Source organism: Salmo salar, chromosome ssa15, assembly GCF_905237065.1.
Source record: "Salmo salar chromosome ssa15, Ssal_v3.1, whole genome shotgun sequence".
NCBI lineage: Eukaryota > Metazoa > Chordata > Actinopteri > Salmoniformes > Salmonidae > Salmo > Salmo salar.
This window is the reverse complement of record NC_059456.1, coordinates 70,122,415-70,142,352: the sequence shown is the minus strand read 5'-3', so window position 1 is coordinate 70,142,352 and position 19,938 is coordinate 70,122,415. Positions and strand designations below refer to the sequence as shown.

The 19,938-nt window shown below is 41.0% G+C and overlaps 1 protein-coding gene across 1 annotated transcript; it reads right to left on the bottom strand.

Annotated features, from left to right (window-relative positions):
* Positions 1-2,110: 2,110 nt before the first annotated feature.
* LOC106572218 (5'-nucleotidase domain-containing protein 2) lies at positions 2,111-19,665 on the bottom strand. The gene is made up of 14 exons (XM_014146209.2): positions 19,159-19,665; positions 18,455-18,639; positions 18,267-18,341; positions 18,071-18,126; positions 17,843-17,936; positions 17,202-17,330; positions 10,147-10,207; positions 9,338-9,440; positions 7,555-7,656; positions 7,325-7,406; positions 4,142-4,228; positions 3,801-3,941; positions 3,461-3,525; positions 2,111-3,308 (listed from the first exon to the last, which is right to left on the bottom strand). Exons 1-14 carry the CDS (start codon positions 19,508-19,510, stop codon positions 3,047-3,049), a joined length of 1,794 nt encoding a protein of 597 aa, XP_014001684.2. The 5' UTR covers positions 19,511-19,665; the 3' UTR covers positions 2,111-3,046.
* Between the last annotated feature and the right edge of the window lie 273 nt (positions 19,666-19,938).

Genomic DNA, 19,938 nt, shown 5'->3' with positions numbered 1-19,938 from the left:
TGGTGGAAGGGACTTTGTGGATCTGAGGCTCTTTCCCCTGTTGCCTCCATCATCCTCCAAATCCCACCGACATCAGCCGCCTCAGAGCGCAACTGGTCCTTGTTTGGGAACACACACATCAAAACACGCAACAGGCTGACCAATACAAGGGTTGAAAAATTGGTGGCCATCTGGGCAAAAAAATACATTTCTTGAGCCTGACAATGAGCCATCCTCAACAAGGTTGGAAAGTGACAGTGAAGATGAGGCCTCAGAGTCTGATGTTTAAGAGGTGGAGGTCCAGGGAGAAGACATGGAAGCCTGAGAGGAAGACAACCAAAGCTTTAGTTTCTAGACTATCATTTTATAGATGTATGTTGAAAACATTTTTGGGAGATGCGATGGATCATTGGGGATCATTCAATATTCCCTTTTGTTGTTCAGTGAAATCATCCCATGTGAAGAGTCAACTCATTTTAATTAAAGTTCAATTCGTACCTAAAGTTTTTTTTTATTTCTATTGTTAGGATTTAATCACTTGCAATTATGTCTACTGATAAGGTAAAAGGTTTACGTTTGTCTCCAAATATGATAAATATATCCAATGCAAAAAACATCTACATTTAAATGGTATTAATAATAATTTGCATATATTCCCGTTAAGTCCCACGGAAAGTTACCACCTCTGAATATTCCCCGAAATGTGCAACCTAGGTGGTACTAAGTCAGAACAGTAGGTAAAGTTATTACGGTGAGGCACCTGGGCTACTAACAGCTTACTACAGAACATTCACTTAGTATTACTTTCTTAGCTACAGTATACACATCTTATTATTACATAATTATTACATAATTTGTGCAGCAGCATACAATACATGTTTTTGGACTCACCTTGTGCTGTGCTCATTTGAACAGGAAGGTGGAGCAGCAGTCCTTCGTGGGGAAATTTTGTCATCAAACTTTGGCATTCTCTGGATTTATGGTGCTTTCAAGACACAAAAACAAGGTTGAAAAAATTCCGAGTTGGATGACCGTTCAAAACGTATTTTCCCAGTCAGAGCTCAAGTTCCCAGTTGTCTTGAACTCACTGAAGCTAGATTTCCCAGTTCCGAGTTTCAAGTTTTGAGCGCAGCAGAAGTCAGCACGGCCAATGTTGAATGTTTATCCTTTTAAGCTTGGAAAAGAGACCCTTAAACCCAAACTTGTGACCACACACCCACTCCACTGAATAGCAGACTAGTGATTGATTTGCAATGCTTGCAGTTCGCCACTGATTCCTTCCAAACCACTCATTGTTGAATTTGCGATTTCCAACTTGTGTAATGTTTATGTCCAATGGCCGATGAGCACCAACACGTTCTATTATTAATTTTCATATGACAAGGATTAAAGAGCTTTTGCCATTAGATTGTTGACTTGATTCATAATGACTGCTAGCTAAGATTTTGAAAGTATGATGTTGACATGATCAGTCCAATCAAAGTTACTGTAGATATAACGTGATTTGATGTAATTTTATCTGTTGCCAATGATCCATTTTATTTAACTATGCAAGTCAGTTAAGAAAATAATTCTTATTTACAACGAAGGCCGATTCTTGTGATACAGCCTGGAATCGAACCGGGGTCTATAGTGATGCAGTGCCTTAGACCGCTGCGCCACTCGGGAGCCCTTGAGCCTTCTTGGATGGGCACTTCTAATGTAACTATGGCAGCACCTAAGGGGCTTGAATTTTCAAGCTCCACCATTAGATATGGCAGAACACTGAGCCAATCACGGCGCAACTAGAAAACATTACCAACCCCTACGCTCTGTATTTTCCACTGGCTGCCCCACCACCACAGAAAGCACTATTCTGAAACACCTGCATTTTGGAGCTGCCTTACTCAAGAAAGCAAAAAATAGACCATGTTTGTATGCAGCTTTATTAACTCAATGATTATTATATATATTCTTTTTTTTACAATGTTTGCAAAGTGATGTGACACGTATTATCAAAATAACATGCAAAAAGGGTGGGGCTTAAACAGGTGGGGCTCTCACCTGCCCTGAATGACGGGTCGCCACTGGCTGTCCCACAGAGACAGACTGACAGCCAGGAGCAAATATATAAACCATTACCACACATTTGTCAGCTAAATTACACTTTTATTTCGTATCACTTAACTCTCGTTCATAAGAGGGAGATACCCTATTTTTATTGTTGTTTCAGCAGTCATATTTGGTACTCTTAACTTGTTTATTACTTTGAAGTGACACAAATGGATAATTAAGCTTTTAAGCAACAAAAGATGTGATATTTCATTTGAGACTTAAAGTTTTGTAGTATAAAGGACTTGCATTAGCCTATATTGTATTATTGACAAACAAAAACATGTGTAACTATTTGCCATTTTAAAGTGTTAACTCGTGGTTACAAAAATGCCACTGATTCAAGAATGACCCAAAATAGATGTCTAGTGACTGCAACAACTTAGCTTGCCCTGAACCATACTGCAGTGTGAATGGTCATACTCAAATACAATAACAGCCAAGACTATACACCAATAAACTTAAGATCCATTACTCATAACTCAAACTGATGAGGTCATAAGATCAGTCTGTTACAGTGAAGAGGCTACATGGTTAAAATGAGAGAGAGAGAGAAAAAAAGAGTAATCAAGTAACAGATATCCACACCATATACAAACAGTTATTGTTCAAATTGTTTTGGATTTAATTACAAGTTGCAACCTCAACTTAACTAACCTAAAAAGTAACTAAGTAACTAAACTATATTGGGTAACTTGAATAGCCAGATATTCAGTTATTTTACTATTACTGTATGCTGGTTCAGAGGGGTTGGGTTAAATACAGAAGACACATTTCGGGTTGAATGCATTCAGTTGTGTGACTGACTAGGTATCCCCTTTTCCCTTCCTTTTCACTTTACCTACCGGCATACAACAACCCAGGAGGTGGCACTCATGATCTGTGCACCATGCCCCAATTCTCCTTACTCCCGGCATAGCTTCAGTTCCTGCCCCTTTATATCAAGTTTGAGGTTTGTGAAACCTCGGAGCGGCCCTCAGCGGATGTGAGCCATCTCCTCTAGAAAGGGAGTCTTCATGCAGCCAGTGCAAAGCTGGTCCATCCACAGCGGCGCCTCGTGCTGCAGGGGGGTGCGACGAGGGTAGAAAGTGTAGGAGAGGTCGTAGTTGAGCAGACAGCTGATGGATGCCATGTAGAGGTCAGAGAAGCGACACAGGCGACGGGAGAAGAAGGTGGGGTTGTGGCAGGTGCGGAAAATGCTGCCAAAGTGAGGGTTGAACAGGTTCTTGGTCACAGCTCTGAGGGGGAAAATGAAAGAATGGGCCGAAGGAAGTTCATAGGTCTGTACGAAGCTTGCCAAGTCAAAATTACACTGAATCCTTAAGGTCTGACTAGCTGTCCGACGGTTTTGATAAATTAAGTATAATTTATCTACTATAACTAGACTCACCGAAGCTCTTCTCTTTCCTTCAACCAATCCTGTAGAACTTCCTTTGACTTTGGATCTCGATGCATCTGCACAGGTTCAATAAAAAATGTTTTACTTTCATCTCAACATTCAAGAAAAACATGGTGTCAAGTGTCTCCATTCTCAATTGCATTGCTGGTGGGTAGCAAAATCATAATATTAGTTTGTTGTAGTCATGTTTTTTGCGTGGGTACAATTGATTGGGAATACATCCCATAAATGCAAGGAACCAGTCATGGTAAATGCAAGACGTGTAACTTAACCTATTGCTTTGATCTCACAGTTCGCTAAGTTCTATGTGGTAAAATGCCCAATAGTGTACCTGCATGCGTTCCAGCAGACCGGTGAGTGCCTGCAGCCAGGTGAGGCTTTGTGCATACTGCTCTGTATTCACCACCCTGGTCTCCATCTCCAGCTCTGGTACTATGGCCCCCGTCCGCCAGCCGTGACGCAGCATCAGGTCCTGCAGCAGAGCATGAGTAGTCAGCCCAGTACAACGATTAGCCACAGCATGCCACAAGTTATTATATTGTAAGCACAACAATGCGAGGCACAGTCCTTAAAACAAAATCAATTCATGTGTGCATTTCTTGTGTTCTGAAATCACATTTACACTGCCTGTATCAGTAACCAAAAATTCTGACATAATATAGTATGACTCACTGCCAAGTCACTGTATAGATGATCTCCAAAGTAGAGCACCTTGGATCCCCTCCATCCTGTGAGCCTGAGAAAGTCAAACAGGTTGCCCTACAACAAGGAGACAGCATAATAAATGTCACTAGGAAAGATGATTAAAAGGTCCAATGCAGCCGTTTTGATCTCAATATCAAATCATTCCTGGGTAGCAATTAAGTACCTTTCTGTGATTGTTAAAAAATAAAATTTGTAAAAAAAATTAACAAAAATAGCTTTTTAGCAAAGAGCAATTTCTCAAGCAAGAATTTAGATTGACCACTCCGAGACAGTCCTGAGTGGGGAGGGGAAAACGAGAAAAAAAATTACGTATTTGCAGAAAGGTTTGGAACACATTCTAATTGGTCTATGAACTAATTTAAATCGCCTGGCCTACCAGGCAGGCCAAAACCCCATCCCACCAAAAACAGGCAAAAATTTCAGGTGGTCTTTTCAGACAGCTCTTACACTAAAAGGGCATTATCATAATATTATTCCAATCTCATAGTGTGGACATATACACTGAGTGCAAAAAAACATTAAGGACACCTTCTCTATCGATGACAGACTGACCAAGTGAATCCAGGTGAAAGCTATGATCCCTTATTGATGTCACTTGTTAAATCAACTTATATCAGTGTAGATGAAGGGGAGGAGACAGGTTAAAGGATTGTTAATCCTTGAGACAATTGAGACATGGATTGTGTATGTGTGCCATTCAGTGGGTGAATGGGCAAGACAAAAGATTTAAGTGCCTTTGAACGGGGTATGGTAGTTGGTGCCAGGTGCACTGGTTTGTGCTGTGTTATTCATTATTAACAGTTTTGTGTGTATCAACAATGGTCCACCACCCAAAAGACATCCAGCCAACTTGACACAACTGTGGGAAGCATTGCAATCAATATGGACCAGCATCCCTGTGGAACGCTTTCAACACCTTGTAGAGTCCATGCCCAGACAAAATGAGGCTGTTCTGAGGGCAAAAGGGTGGAACTCAATATTAGGAAGGTGTCCTTAAAATGTTTTGTACACTCAGTGTATATGAAACACACATTTTTGACTATACTGGCCCTTTAAGTTGTAATGCTTGAAGTAAAAACAGAGGAGGAAATAAGGCAAAAAAAAAACTGTGGATTGGCAGAACTAATGACTAATGACAATTAATATAAAGATGTGGTCTTCCACCAAATTCTGCTGAGGCCTTAGCAGCAGACAACTATTGGCCTTGACTGTGGGTCAATCTGCCAATGATGTTGGCAGTGCTCTTAGGGAGAGAGGAAAAGTACTGCATGGTTACCATGTCCTACTGTGGCAATTAGGGTTGCAACGCTACTGGTAATTTACCAAAGTTAACAGAATTAACAGGTAATCTATGTCAATCTATGGTAACTTCAGTAATTTATACTTGAATAACAAAAAAAAGTGTTCATATATAGTATACATTTTTTTAATCTGTGTCCATGTGTTTCTAGTGGATAGACCATATGGTTCAAGAGGAACTATTTACTTTTTTCCCAACTGCCACCAGTTTGGTGCAAAAACATTTACAACAAAGACATAGACATAGTAAAATAAATGTGTGTAAAAAATTAAGGATATTTCATGCTGAAACCCTCATATTAAAACACCAATGGTATTCACTAAGTTGATAGTTTATATTTAGGATAATGCTTTACAGTTCTGTCATTCAAATGTTTAGTTTAAAATCATCTTATTTGGTTATTTTATATTTACATGTGACAAGACCACACAGAGGGCCAGAGATAATTACAGATAATCTGAAGTACCCAAAAAGGCCACACAAGATATAATCTGATTAAAAACAAATAAAAACTTAAATGTCACCCAAATTCTGGTAGTTTACAGGTAAACTTTGTTATTGGCCAGTAATATAGCCTCCATTTGCAACCCTAGAGGCAATACATGTCACAGCATCAAAATATAATCCACTTTTCACTAAACTTGATCCATTTTCAGCTACAACAGGGATCTAACTTCAAGGACAAGACTAACATCTTTGCGTAGACTTCAAAGGCCATCTTTGTAAGACCAGCATTACTCAGACTAGGGACATCCGATTCAGGTTGATTAAATAGTAACTTGTGATGTGTGGAACTTTAGTCCAATAGTCTTGCAGCACCAAGGTTGTGGGTTCGATTCCCATGGGGGACCAGTGCGCAAAAGTACGTAAATGTATGCACTCACTACTGTAAGTCGCGATGGATAAGAGTATCAGCTAAATGACTAAAATGTAAAAATGTAATGCCATTCCAATCATGTGTCATTCATTTCCCACAGTAAAAGGATCAAATGCGACATTGACATTGTGAATCTCACAAATTACCACTATCTGGAACGCAAGTAGTCAATGCTGGTAAGTCCTGCAACTGAGTTAGTCACTTTGCAATTCAAAGTTCATAATTTATAAGATCGCATAGAACTTTGGCCCACACTCTCATGTATCATTTTGTGTATATATACAGCGAATTTTAAAGTATTTAGACCCCATTACTTTCTCCACATTTTGTTACATTACAGCCTTATTCTAAAATGAAATCGTTTTTTTCCTCAGCAGCATCATCATGCTGTGGGGAGGTTTTTCAGCGGCAGAGACCAGGAGACTAGTCAGGATCGAGGGAAAGATGAACAAAGCAAAGTACAGAGAGATCCTTGATGAAAACCTGCTCCAGAGCGCTCAGGACCTCAGACTGGGACCAAGGTTCACCTTCCAACAGGACAACGACCCTAAGCACACAGCCAAGACAACGCAGAAGTGGCTTCGCGTCAAGTCTCTGAATGTCTTTGAGTGGCCCAGCCAGAACCCGGACTTGATCGAAAATCTCTGGAGAGATGTGAAAACAGCTGTGCAGCGACGCTCCCCATCCAACCTAACAGAGCTTGAGGATCTGCAGAGAATGGGAGAAACTTCCCAAATACAGATGTGCCAAGCTTGTAGCGTCATACCTGATATTTCAGGGGGGTTTTCTTAATATATTTGCTCAAATCTAATTTATGCTTTGTCATTATGGGGTATTGTGTGTAGATTGAGGGGAAAACATTTGATTTAATTCATTTTAGAATAAGGCTGTAACATAACAAAATGTGGAAAAGGTCAAGAGGTCTGAATACACTGTATAAAGTAATATTTCTGGGTAATGTCTCCGTTCCTACCTGTTTGTAGATCTGGCCCTTATCCAAGCTCTTGATCTTGTCCCACTGAAGGTCCCCGTTGCCATCCAAACGTCTGAAAGGTCTGCAAGTAGAAAATATGATCAGGTCACACAATGACCTGAACAGTATGTAGAATGCTCTCATTTTCTGTAAATTTGTGTAAAGACCAAGGTTATAGAATTTAGACACTTCTTGGTTGGGAGTATGAAGATATAGAGTATCAGGCTTACTTGCCACAGTTGTTGAAGAAGTGTGGTTTGTCAGCTTGAACAATGACAACATCAAAAAAGTCCCTCCAGTCCTTTCCTACCATGTATTTCATCCCTTTGTCTCTAAATAAAATCAGGAAAACAGCTGGTTAGTGAACCATGAAATGTACAGTTACTGTTGAGAGCTGAAAGTGCCCACAGATGGCACATCCATAAGGTTAACAATTTTTACAAATAAAAGCAATGCTTCCCCCGAAAGTCAATTGAATTAAAATTTCCTAAATTATATAACCTAATTAACCTACTCCTGTGTATTCAGAAATAAATAAAATCATTCAAAATAGGCTACTACACCAGAAAGCACGATTTGGACACAGAGGAACATTAGCTTCTTTAAAATAAAAAAAATAAGCTGTGGATGGTTTAAATCACATTGCCTAAAGTCGTAAGGGCCCGCAATTTGGGCAGCGTGCGCGGCAAATACCAAATAGATGATTGTCGAGTTACAACTGTCAGTGAGAGGTAGAAAGCCCCAGCCAGGCATATCGCAATATTTCAAAATACAATCGTGAGAAAATATACTTTGGAAGGCAAATGGCTATATTGCTGTAAAGAGAAGACAATAAAAATCCTCATCTGTCTTTTAGTTATCAAAATTCTCAACTTAATTGAGCGACCAGTATAGCCTATTTTGTTGGCACCAGAAGAGAGCACAGGCCATATCCCTGGTGAGTGTGCATATTCACTCTTTATCATTGTTGGATCAGTGCCACATGAGTTTGTTTTTGGACAATAATACTGGCTCTCATGAGGACCACCACAGGAAAGGAAGATCCAGAGTTAAGTGAATAAGTTCATTAGAGTTACCAGCCTCAGAAATTGCAGCCCAAATAAATGCTTCAGAGTTCAGGTAACAGACATCTCAACATCAACTGTTGAGGAGACTTTGTGAATCAGGGCTTCATAGTCTAATTGCTGCAAAGAAACCACTGCTAAAGAACACCAATAAGAAGAGGAGACTTGCTTTGGCCAAGAAACATGAGCAATGGACATTAGACCGGTGGAAATCTGTCCTTTGGTCTAATGAGTCCAAATTTGAGATTTTTGGTTCCAACCACTGTGTCTTTGTGAGATGCAGAGTAGGTGAACGGATGATCTCTACATGTGTGGTTCCCACCGTGAAGCATGGAGGAGGTGGTAATGGTGCTTTGCTGGTGATACGGTCAGTGATTTATTTAGAATTTAGAACACCATTTATTAATAATGCCATCCCATCTAGTTTTTGCTTTGTTTTTCAATAGGACAATGACCCAACACATCTCCAGGCTGTGTAAGGGCTATTTGACCAAGAAGGAGTGATATGTGATGCATCAGATGACCTGTCCTCCACAATCACCTGACCACAACCCAATTGAGATGGTTTGGGATGAGTTGGACCGCAGAGTGATGGAAAAGCAGCCAACAAGTGCTCAGGATATGTGGGAACTCCTTCAAGACTGTTGGAAAAGCTTTCCAGGTGAAGCTGGTTGAGAGAATGCCAAGAGCAAAGCTGTCATCAATGCAAAGGGTGGCTACTTTGAAGAATCTAAAATAACATATTTTTGCTTAACACTTTTTGGTTACTACATGATTTCATATGTGTTATTTCCTAGTTCTAATGTCTTCACTATTTTTGTACAATGTAGAAAATAGTAAAAATAAAAAAACAACCTTGAATGAGTAGCTGTGTCCAAACTTTTGACTGGTACTGTACATCTCTGATTTATTTAACTGTCAGTTTGATTTGGTTGATGGTGACACTTACACAAAGCTAAATGGGCTGTTGGTTATAAGGAAGAGCTTCTTGCCATGGCTGGCCAGATGGTGCAGAACTGCATATGTCTCATCTCCTCTGAGAATATATTTCTCTGTGGGAGGGAGATGAAAGGGTCAATTGAGACGGGAATATCCCCTTCCCTTGAGTATTTCTGAAGTATGTAAATATTCCACTTCCGTCAGAACGTGTTGTCCCTTGGAAGAAACTGATAGCTTTGTTCATTGGGAAACAATCATGTAGCATTTAAGTAAAATACAAAGGCATTTAAAGTAATTGTGAGACTGTGGTACAGTAGAGTATAAAGAGACATATTATACTGTCTTGAAATGCCCTCTCCTCTCAATTCCTAACAAACATGAACTCCGTAAACACATCTTTAAACAAAACTTATTAACATTATAAATTGTCAAGTGTATTGTCATTTCTTTATACACTTTAAAGTGCAAAAATATGAACATACTTTTAATTATGTTTGCAACATTTGATCAATTATCTTGACTTACCCTTAGCAATGGTTTTTGAAGAATCAGATTTAAAATACTTGAAAAAGATTAGCCCCAAAACTATTATCTGCAGGGCAGTTAAATTGCTCTCCTGTTAATGTTTTCGAATACAGAGAATGAACAGTGGATCAAGACAACACTGCTTTTTATTTAGGTGATTTTAACAATGTTCCTTTTAAAAGAACCTGCAAACTGGGCATGGGTGAGATGGGGAGCATCCAATACAAACATATGAGATTTAATGTCTAAAACCAAAGATGGAAAAAAATTAAAAAAAATAAATGTACATCTCACCCAAGTCTTGCATTATCCACTTGTACATGTAGCCTTTGATATGCACCATTCCAATGGCATCCTGAGGAAAATAAAAAGAGTGTGGATAAGCTCAACTTTCACTGAGAATGTTCGTATACAGTTGTCTTGCACAAGGTCTAAAATACATTTTAGACCTTGAGGGCTTACTTTTGTGGGCTTACTACTCCTATCTTAAAAGGACATTTAACCAGCCACGTTTTTCCTCTCTTGGGAGAGATCCATTGAATGTTTGCGGAATGTGCTGTAAAGATCTAGCATTCCTGGAATCTTGCCACTCACTTCTGTAACTGGGAAGTACAGTTTGTTCAGAACAAATCATAGACATCCTGAATCAGCAACTTAAAAAAACAAGGCCTGGTTCGATGTGGCTGTGTTATGTTCGCTATATTAATTTATATACTGCTCAAAAAAATAAAGGGAACACTTAAACAACACATCCTAGATCTGAATGAAAGAAATAATCTTATGAAATACTTTTTTCTTTACATAGTTGAATGTGCTGACAACAAAATCAGACAAAAATAATCAATGGAAATCCAATTTATCAACCCATGGAGGTCTGGATTTGGAGTCACACTCAAAATGAAAGTGGAAAACCACACTACAGGCTGATCCAACTTTGATGTAATGTCCTTAAAAAAAGTCAAAATGAGGCTCAGTAGTGTGTGTGGCCTCCACGTGCCTGTATGACCTCCCTACAACGCCTGGGCATGCTCCTGATGAGGTGGGGGATGGTCTCCTGAGGGATCTCCTCCCAGACCTGGGCTAAAGCATCCGCCAACTCCTGGACAGTCTGTGGTGCAACGTGGCGTTGGTGGATGGAGCGAGACATGATGTCCCAGATGTGCTCAATTGGATTCAGGTCTGGGGAACGGGCGGGCCAGTACATAGCATCAATGCCTTCCTCTTGCAGGAACTGCTGACACACTCCAGCCACATGAGGTCTAGCATTGTCTTGCATTAGGAGGAACCCAGGGCCAACCGCACCAGCATATGGTCCCACAAGGGGTCTGAGGATCTCATCTCGATACCTAATGGCAGTCAGGCTACCTCTGGCGAGCACATGGAGGGCTGTGCGGCCCCCTAAAGAAATGCCACCCCACACCATGACTGACCCACCGCCAAACCGGTCATGCTGGAGGATGTTGCAGGCAGCAGAATGTTCTCCACGGCGTCTCCAGACTCTGTCACGTCTGTCACATGTGCTAAGTGTGAACCTGCTTCATCTGTGAAGAGCACAGGGTGCCAGTGGCGAACTTTCCAATCTTGGTATTCTCTGGCAAATGCCAAACGTCCTGCACGGTGTTGGGCTGTAAGCACAACCCCCACCTGTGGACGTCAGGCCCTCATACCACCCTCATGGAGTCTGTTTCTGACCGTTTGAGCAGACACATGCACATTTGTGGCCTGCTGGAGGTCATTTTGCAGGGCTCTGGCAGTGCTTCTCCTGCTCCTCCTTGCACAAAGGCGGAGGTAGCGGTCCTGCTGCTGGGTTGTTGCCCTCCTACGGCCTCCTCCACGTCTCCTGATGTACTGGCCTGTCTCCTGGTAGCGCCTCCATGCTCTGGACACTACGCTGACAGACACAGCAAACCTTCTTGCCACAGCTCGCATTGATGTGCCATCCTGGATGAGCTGCACTACCTGAGCCACTTGTGTGGGTTGTAGACTCCGTCTCATGCTACCACTAGAGTGAAAGCACCGCCAGCATTCAAAAGTGACCAAAACATCAGCCAGGAAGCATAGGAACTGAGAAGTGGTCTGTGGTCCCCACCTGCAGAACCACTCCTTTATTGGGGGTGTCTTGCTAATTGCCTATCATTTCCACCTGTTGTCTATTCCATTTGCACAACAGCATGTGAAATTTATTGTCAATCAGTGTTGCTTCCTAAGTGGACAGTTTGATTTCACAGAAGTGTGATTGACTTGGAGTTACATTGTGTTGTTTAAGTGTTCCCTTAATTTTTTTGAGCAGTGTATAAATGTTTTTTTTGCAGGGGTGGTCTTAGTCACACAATTTGACATATTGGTAAGGTGCTTGGTGCAGTACTTTCAAGTAGCTGCACTCAGGACTGATTTCTGAGAACAGCGGCAAGCTGTAAAACTATCGTAAATAATGCACAAGCTACATGCTGTTCATCAAATCAAATTTGATTTGTCACATATGCCGAATACAACCTTAGTGAAATGCTTACAAGCCCTTAATCAACAGTGCAGTTAAGAAAAATACCTAAGAAAAAAAAGTAACAAATAATTAAAGAGCAGCAGTAAAATAACAAGTACCGCTACAGAGTCAATGTGCGGGGGCACCGGCTTCGAGGTAATATATACACGTGGGTAGAGTTATTAAAGTGATTTATGCATAACTAATAAGAGAGAGTAGCAGCAGTGTAAAGGGGGGGGAGGGGGGCAATGCAAGTAGTCTGGGTAGCCATTGATTACATGTTCAGTAGACTTCTGGCTTGGGGGTAGAAGCTGTTTAGAAGCCTCCTGGACCTAGACTTAGCGCTCCGGTACCGCTTGCCGTGCGGTAGCAGAGAGAACAGTCCATGACTAGGGTGGCTGATAAGTCTTTGACAATTTTACAGCCTTCCTGACACCGCCTGGTATAGAGGTCCTGGATGGCAGGAAGCTTGGCCCTAGTGATGTACTGGGCCGTACGCACCACCCTCTGTAGTGCCTTGCGGTCGGAGGCCGAGCAGTTGCCATACCAAGCAGTGATGCAACCAGTCAGGATGCTCTCAGTGGTGCAGCTGTAGAACCTTTTGAGGATTTGAGAACCCATGCCAAATCTTTTCAGTCTCCTGAGGAGGAATCGGTTTGGTCGTGCCCTCTTCACGACTGTCTTGGCGTGCTTGGACCTTGTTCGTTTTAGATGTGGACACCAAGGAACTTGAAGCTCTCAACCTGCTACACAACAGCCTCGTAGATGAGAATGGGGGTGCACTTGGTCCTCCTTTTCCTGTAGTCCACAATCGTCTCCTTTATCTTGATCACGTTGAGGGAGAGGTTGTTGTCCTGGCACCACACAACCAGGTCTCTGACCTCCTCCCTATATGCTGTCTCGTTGTTGTTGGTGATCTCGTTGTTGTTGGTGACCACTGTTGTGTCATCTGCAAACTTGGTGTTGGAGTCGTGCCTGGCCATGCAGTCATGATTGAACAGGGAGTACAGGAGGGGACTGAGCACGCACCCCTGAGGGACCCCCGTGTAAAGGATCAGCATGGCGGATGTGTTGTTACCTACCCTTACCACCTGGGGGCAGCCCATCAGGAAGTCCAGGACCCAGTTGCAGAGGGAGGTGTTTAGTCCCAGGGTCCTTAGCTTTGTGATGAGCTTTGAGGGCACTATGGTGTTGAACGCTGAGCTGTAGTCAAAGAATAGCATTCTCACATAGGTGTTCCAGGTGTGACAGGGCAGTGTGGAGTGCAATAGAGATTGCATCATCTGTGGATCTGTTGGGGTGGTATGCAAATTGGAGTGGGTCTAGGGTTTCTGGGCTAATGGTGTTGTGAGCCATGACCGCCCTTTATAAGCACTTCATGGCTAAAGACGTGAGTGCTACGGGTCGGTAGTCATTTAGGCAGGTTACCTTAGTGTTTAACTGATTAATCGTTTAACTGTAATTAACTAGGAGATCGGGGCACCAAGGAAAATATTCAGATTACAAAGTTATAATTTTCCTAATATAACTTTCCTATATTATAACATAGTATCTGACCGATTATCTTCTGGTTTAAATGGTGTATTCTTCACCTCGTCAGTCTCATTCCAAACGTCGTAAATTGTTGTTATCTGCACGAACCCAGTCTTCACTAAGTCATCCATACATCAATTGTCTTAAAATCATTTATTTACTCAACTAAGTAATTCACAGAAAGCATACAAACCGTAGTTATCGTCACAAAGCAATGGTAGCGAAATGTGCCCTAGTGGGCTAAACCGGCATGGCGGCTTGTTAAACAAACAAGGGGGTTGGGGGCAGCGGAGAAGGCACAACAGAGTTCATAAATATTAACAATTGATATGCTAATCCTTTGCACATGAACGCTCACTCATTCGGGAACAATTGCAATCAATATATATTTACGCTCAGTGTGTCGTCGGGATCCTTGTTGGAGAGTTTGATTCTGTTGGAGGGTTTTTGTCCGCGCTCTCCCTCTCTCTCTCGGTTAGAATGGTTCTTTCAAAGCGACATTCATTAATGTTTTTATAGAATGGATGTTTCGTCGGTCTTTGCGTTCAACGACACCGAATTTCTAGCTGCAGACTAGTAATTAATATCAAAGACTTATTATTCTGTCGGTATCGATAGTCTAAAAGTTTAACCACGTGGTATGGTTAAAGTTCAGTAGAGGAATGCATGGTCAAACCTTGGCTCTCTCTTCTGAGGCAAGCTGGTCTAAAGAAAGAAATTCTGGGTGGGGGTTTTATACTGAACATAGAAAAGGTTGTCACATGACGCCTTGTCCTGTCTGTGTCCCTGGGGGCGTGTCGATGACTTAGTTATGCTTTGAACAGAAATACAATTCTCTCACATTAACATCAGTACATAGCATCTCAACATATTCCAAATAGGTTTATCCTTATTCATTACTTGTATACAACCATTTAGATGTAAGTCTCATAGCTGAGGCTATTATATAAACATTATTATGGTAATATGGCAATATTGTCTCTCATGAGTTGTCATAAAATTGTACCAAGTGGACCAGTTCGTAGCTGGATTCTTCACCGATCTTTTATACCTTCTCCAGAACAGAAATGTCGTTCGGTTCTCCAATCCTGTGAGGTGGTAGAATCCTTTGTTCTCTATACGAAACCCACTCTGTCTCAAAACTGTGGCCTGTAAGGCAGGACATTCCCTTTGGAATTTACGACCGCCTTCACACAGCCTTCTGTCAGAAGTATAGAGGTCGGGGGATGGTGCATAGAAAACCCAGAGGGCAACGTCATGACATATGTATCAATTACTTTTTTCCCCTCACTGTACGTACGTACGATCCCCTGCTGATTTTGCATGCATGCATGCATGCATCAAATACTTTTTTTCCCCTCACCGTACATACATACATACATACATACATACATACATACATACATACATACATACATACATACATACATACATACATACATACATACATACATACATACATACATACATGGATTTTGTGTTGTAGATATGTGGTAGTGGAGTAGGGGCCTGAGGGCACACACTTAGTGTGTTGTGAAATCTGTTATGAATGTATTGTAATGTTTTTAAAATTGTATAACTGCCTTAATTTTGCCGGACCCCAGGAAGAGTAGCTGCTGATGGGGATCCATAATAAACAAATACATTTAGTTAGCAGTGCCAATAGCTTGTGCGTCAGCCTGCAAGAGGGACTCCAACAAGAAGCTCCTAATTAATTGTATTCATAATTTACAAGATTTTTGCTGCATTTCAACACACAAAGATAATTCTACATTTCAACGGGGAAAACAACTCATGTAAAATTCGAACCCTTGCCACAATCTGCAACAATTACGTGAGGCTAAGCACTCTACACAGAAAGCTATTTGACTAGTCAGTCAAACACACATGATCTAGTTGCTTTGATTATCAGAATGTACCATTAGACTTCTGTTAAGGACGCTTCATGGGTAAGTATTTGATCACGTGCAATTACGTCTACGATTTTAATTGGCTGATGCGTATTTTGAGACTGACAAAAAGTTTAAACTTCAACTTTTTCTAATGTTTGCAAGTATGGCCCCATGATGCTCACAAATGGCTTTGGAATTTTGGAATGTTGACATGTGGCTGTTGGGATGCAAGTGCGCATCGTCTCAATTCTCATTTTGCCCAAAACTGTGAAAGACTCGAGTGATCACTATCAAACACATCAGCAAGAGGCCACTCGATAAAGGGCTTATGGGCCAAGTATTGTTATCGTCGCTGTCTGACGAAAACCTCATGTCCAAAACATAATCTTTTCAGGAAATAAAAATAAAAAAAACAACCATATTTTCCCATTAACAAAAATACATGAAACTTTAGAAGCTATTTTGAATACATTTTCTTCCAGGAGTCAGCATACATTAAGGGGTTACTGCTTTGAATAAATAACATTAAAAAGCTAAAATGTTATCAGACAGCGACGATATGTAAACAAGTCTGAGGCACTGCGTCATGTGGGCTCACTGTCTCACTGTCTGTTGGTTCTGCCACACAGTTGGATAAAGAGCATTCAGCGCAGTTTTTTCTCCATGCATGACAATTGTCCCTAGGTTTTACCATCCCGTGTTAGATGGCATGATTGAAATCAAAATACAACCCTCAAATATCCAATGAATCTAGGAATGTAACAGCTTCCCTAAATCTCACAAAAATGTTTTGGAAAATACTGACTATGACCAAATTGATGATACCGTTTTTGTAATTTTTTACATTAAAATCAATGTTCATTACAAATATCGACTTCAGCAGATATTTAAAATCAATGAGAAGATAAAATGGTATGCGACTTTTGGGTTCTCAGGACACAGATGGGGAACTTTTCACTATGTCTTGACAGCATTTGAACAGAGCCCAACACACTGGTAACGTGGCAGGCACCAAAAGCTACCTCACCGACATAGATTTGTCTTTCTTTAGTTCTTCCCAACATTTTCCATTTAGACACACTAAGCATTAGTAAGTGGCTCCACTTGAAGGGGAGGGAGGGAGAGGAGGAATAAAATTGCTTTTGGCACACTGACTGACCGACACAGCATGAAAAACAAAGTTAGCCCACATTCTCAACTGCCATGCACAATGGTAGACAAAAGGAAAATTCACAGACATTGACTTCGGTGCAACAACTCAGGAGTCAGGTTGCAGCAATGAACTAAGTTAGACTTTTTAGTTAAAAGCCTTGTATTTTCAGAACCAGCTATTTGCCCACATTTTAAAAACTGGTCCCACTTTGATGTCTGAATTAAAATAAAGTATTATCTTTGGATTCAAGTGCATCAGAATGTGGCTATGTTTTGTTGCTGAATGCACTCACCGAAACATCTTTGTAGAGATGACCAGGGTCATATTCAATGTCATTGGATAAGAAGTAGTCATTGGCAGCTGCCAGGAGAGTCATCTCTGGGATGGAGAAAACATCCATGAACTGCTTCATCATTGGACCCTGTAAGATAACGTTAGCCCAACGGGATAGAAGACAAACCAAGTTATACATATTCATGCACACCAGTCAGTTAATAGATGTTTATTCCCATAGTATAGTATGAGAACACCGACCATTTGGTTTGGAGGGTATTTAATCAAGTGGGCAAATAAACTCAACTTCTCCCAAGGCACTGAGAGAACATAGCAATAAATGAGTCAGACCATGACTATTTCTCCAGTAGCTGGCCTAAAGTCTCCATAGGATTCTTTGTGATTAAAAGAAAGAATGTGGTGTAGAGCAGGTCACGGACATGGTAAAACTTGTCTTATAGTTAATGCCATTGCAACTAGAATGAATTGCAATTGTGAACTATTGTACTTTAAAGCTCATCGCTTTTGCATGCTTTTTCAACATTTAGGCCTATAGGTCAACTATGTTTATGCACAATCTCCGATCCTTGTCTTTCATCTAGCTCATCTGTTCAGGAAGATACAGGCAAGTGTTGTCGAAGAATGTGGTGAAGTAGTGACCTTTCCATAGAAGCCACTGACTTCCTGAAGAGGGACATGGTGAGTTCCACCGTAGAGCTCCAAAACCTCGTCATCTGGAACAGGCTTCAGACCCCTGTGGGAATTAACATCTCTTTCACTATGGTCTCTTGACTACAGTATTTAATCCATGACATAGCAATAGCAAAGAGTATTGTTATTAGAAAAAAAACTTTTGTTTTCCATATATTCACCTAGCAAGTAACTTACCTGTATACAGTCCCCAGCTGGATGTAATGGAAGGCATCTATTTTCATCAACAGTCCCTGCATGGAAAACAATTTTATTTGTTCAACTACCATTTCACTCTAGTAAAAAAAAAAAAAAAAACTATTCCAGCTAATTTCAAACTTTTCCTGTTGAATGTTTATACTATAAGCTTTTATACAGCAAAAAAAGCACTTACCTTCTGAATGTCATAGTGGAGACCACGTGCAGCGAAGTTGGGAATATAGTCATACTTGCTAATGCCCTCTGGATACTGTTAGGGGAGTTAAAAGTAATAATTTAACAAATTCAAATCAAACAAATGTGCATCATAAACATTTGTATGAGAATATGAGGTAAACAGCATCGCATTTCCATCAAACAAACCTTGTAGTGTTTGACAAGGAAGTCTCGAGCTGTATTGTAGATCATTGTATCAAGAGTGTTGGAGTACAGAGCGAGTGTGTAATCATAATCAAAGCCATAGATGTCCACTTCATCCAAGTCAACCTCATTGTTGGCATAGATGGTGGAGGGGTTCAGTAAGTTGCATACACCTGGAGGAATCAGATCTGCAGAAAAGGAGGGGGGAGACATTAAACAAAATACCAAATCTACCATTATCAGTCTTCATGAATAGTCTTCAATGCATTGTGTGGGTAAACTGAAGTCTGGACAATTTTGGGCAGTAGGGGCCTTTAGTTAAAAATGGCCAAAGATGTATTTCATTAGGTTATGAACATTTCACTCACAGTTAGCACATCCTTCAGAGTTTATTACAGGCATAATAATTGGAATGGGAGGGGGATGTTAATATAAAAGACTAGGTTATTGGTCAACCTTATTCTAATCAAGGGGGGGATTTTGTTACTAAAATGACAAATGAGAGGTTGAAAAGTTTCCAGAGTGTAGCAATAAGATGATATGGCAGGAGTCTAACATTTGTCAACTGACAACCAACAATCTATCTGGTATGGATGGAAAAACTGTATTGACAAAAGAGAAATGGGTTAGTGATTATACCGTTTCAGTTGGCAAAAAAACTAAACATATTTTAGGCAAACTTTAACATTTACATAAAAACATCTTACCGTGCACAAGCCGTTTCATTTCATTATACCTTGACCAAAGGTAAGTCTTGGAGTCAATCTTGAGCCCTGTAGTGAATGCCCTTTCAGACAAGATAGGCGACACCTTCTGTTTGTTGCCCGCTACGTGTCTGTGATTTGCGGGTGATGGAGAAGTTGGGATGGCTGTGGACCGTGCAGGCTGGATACCTAAATCTGATCCATTTTGTTCATTTTCGCAGCATTCACCTATTTGGGTGGTCGGACCTGTAGATGCCACGCTACCACAAGAAGCCACATAAACTTTGCAAAGCGACGTAGACTTACTTGTCTGCCATAACGCATGGCTAAACGTTCTTATTTTTTGACAGGACATGAGTACTTGGCATTTATCAGAGTATCTTTAGAACGTTATCTCAATCAAAAGAAATATGTAGCGGATAGCGTACAACAGCCACTGAGTCTGATGCACAAGTAAGATCCAGTGCATATTAGACACTCCCATTGCCGGACAGATTTTGGGGCTGAGTCAGCTCTCTCGCTTCGCCTCTTCCTCTGTGGTCTCAACATCCTCATCGAATCACGCGCCGTGAGACGATGACTGATTTCACGTTCAGCCTATGGTGGGAAAGAATGCAGTCTTCCCAAAATGTGTTTCCATGCACAGTTCGACCTACGCCTGCTACGTGACTGATCTCAGCCTCCAGCTGGCTGAAGCATCTCATGTTTTATTTCATGGATGAAATATTTATAAAACCTGGGAACCATAATTTGATTAAATCTAGGTTTTATTTTAATAATCGT

Bases quoted from the DNA above. Each gene is read 5' to 3' on its own strand.
- LOC106572218 (XM_014146209.2), bottom strand. From the start codon at position 19,510: ATGTCCTGTCAAAAAATAAGAACGTTTAGCCATGCGTTATGGCAGACA. The intron at 17,937-18,070 runs GTAAGTTACTTG...TAATTCCCACAG, and splicing joins CAGCTGGGGACTGTATACAG to GGGTCTGAAGCCTGTTCCAG. The intron at 7,407-7,554 runs GTAAGCCTGATA...TTCTACTTGCAG, and splicing joins TTCTTCAACAACTGTGGCAA to ACCTTTCAGACGTTTGGATG.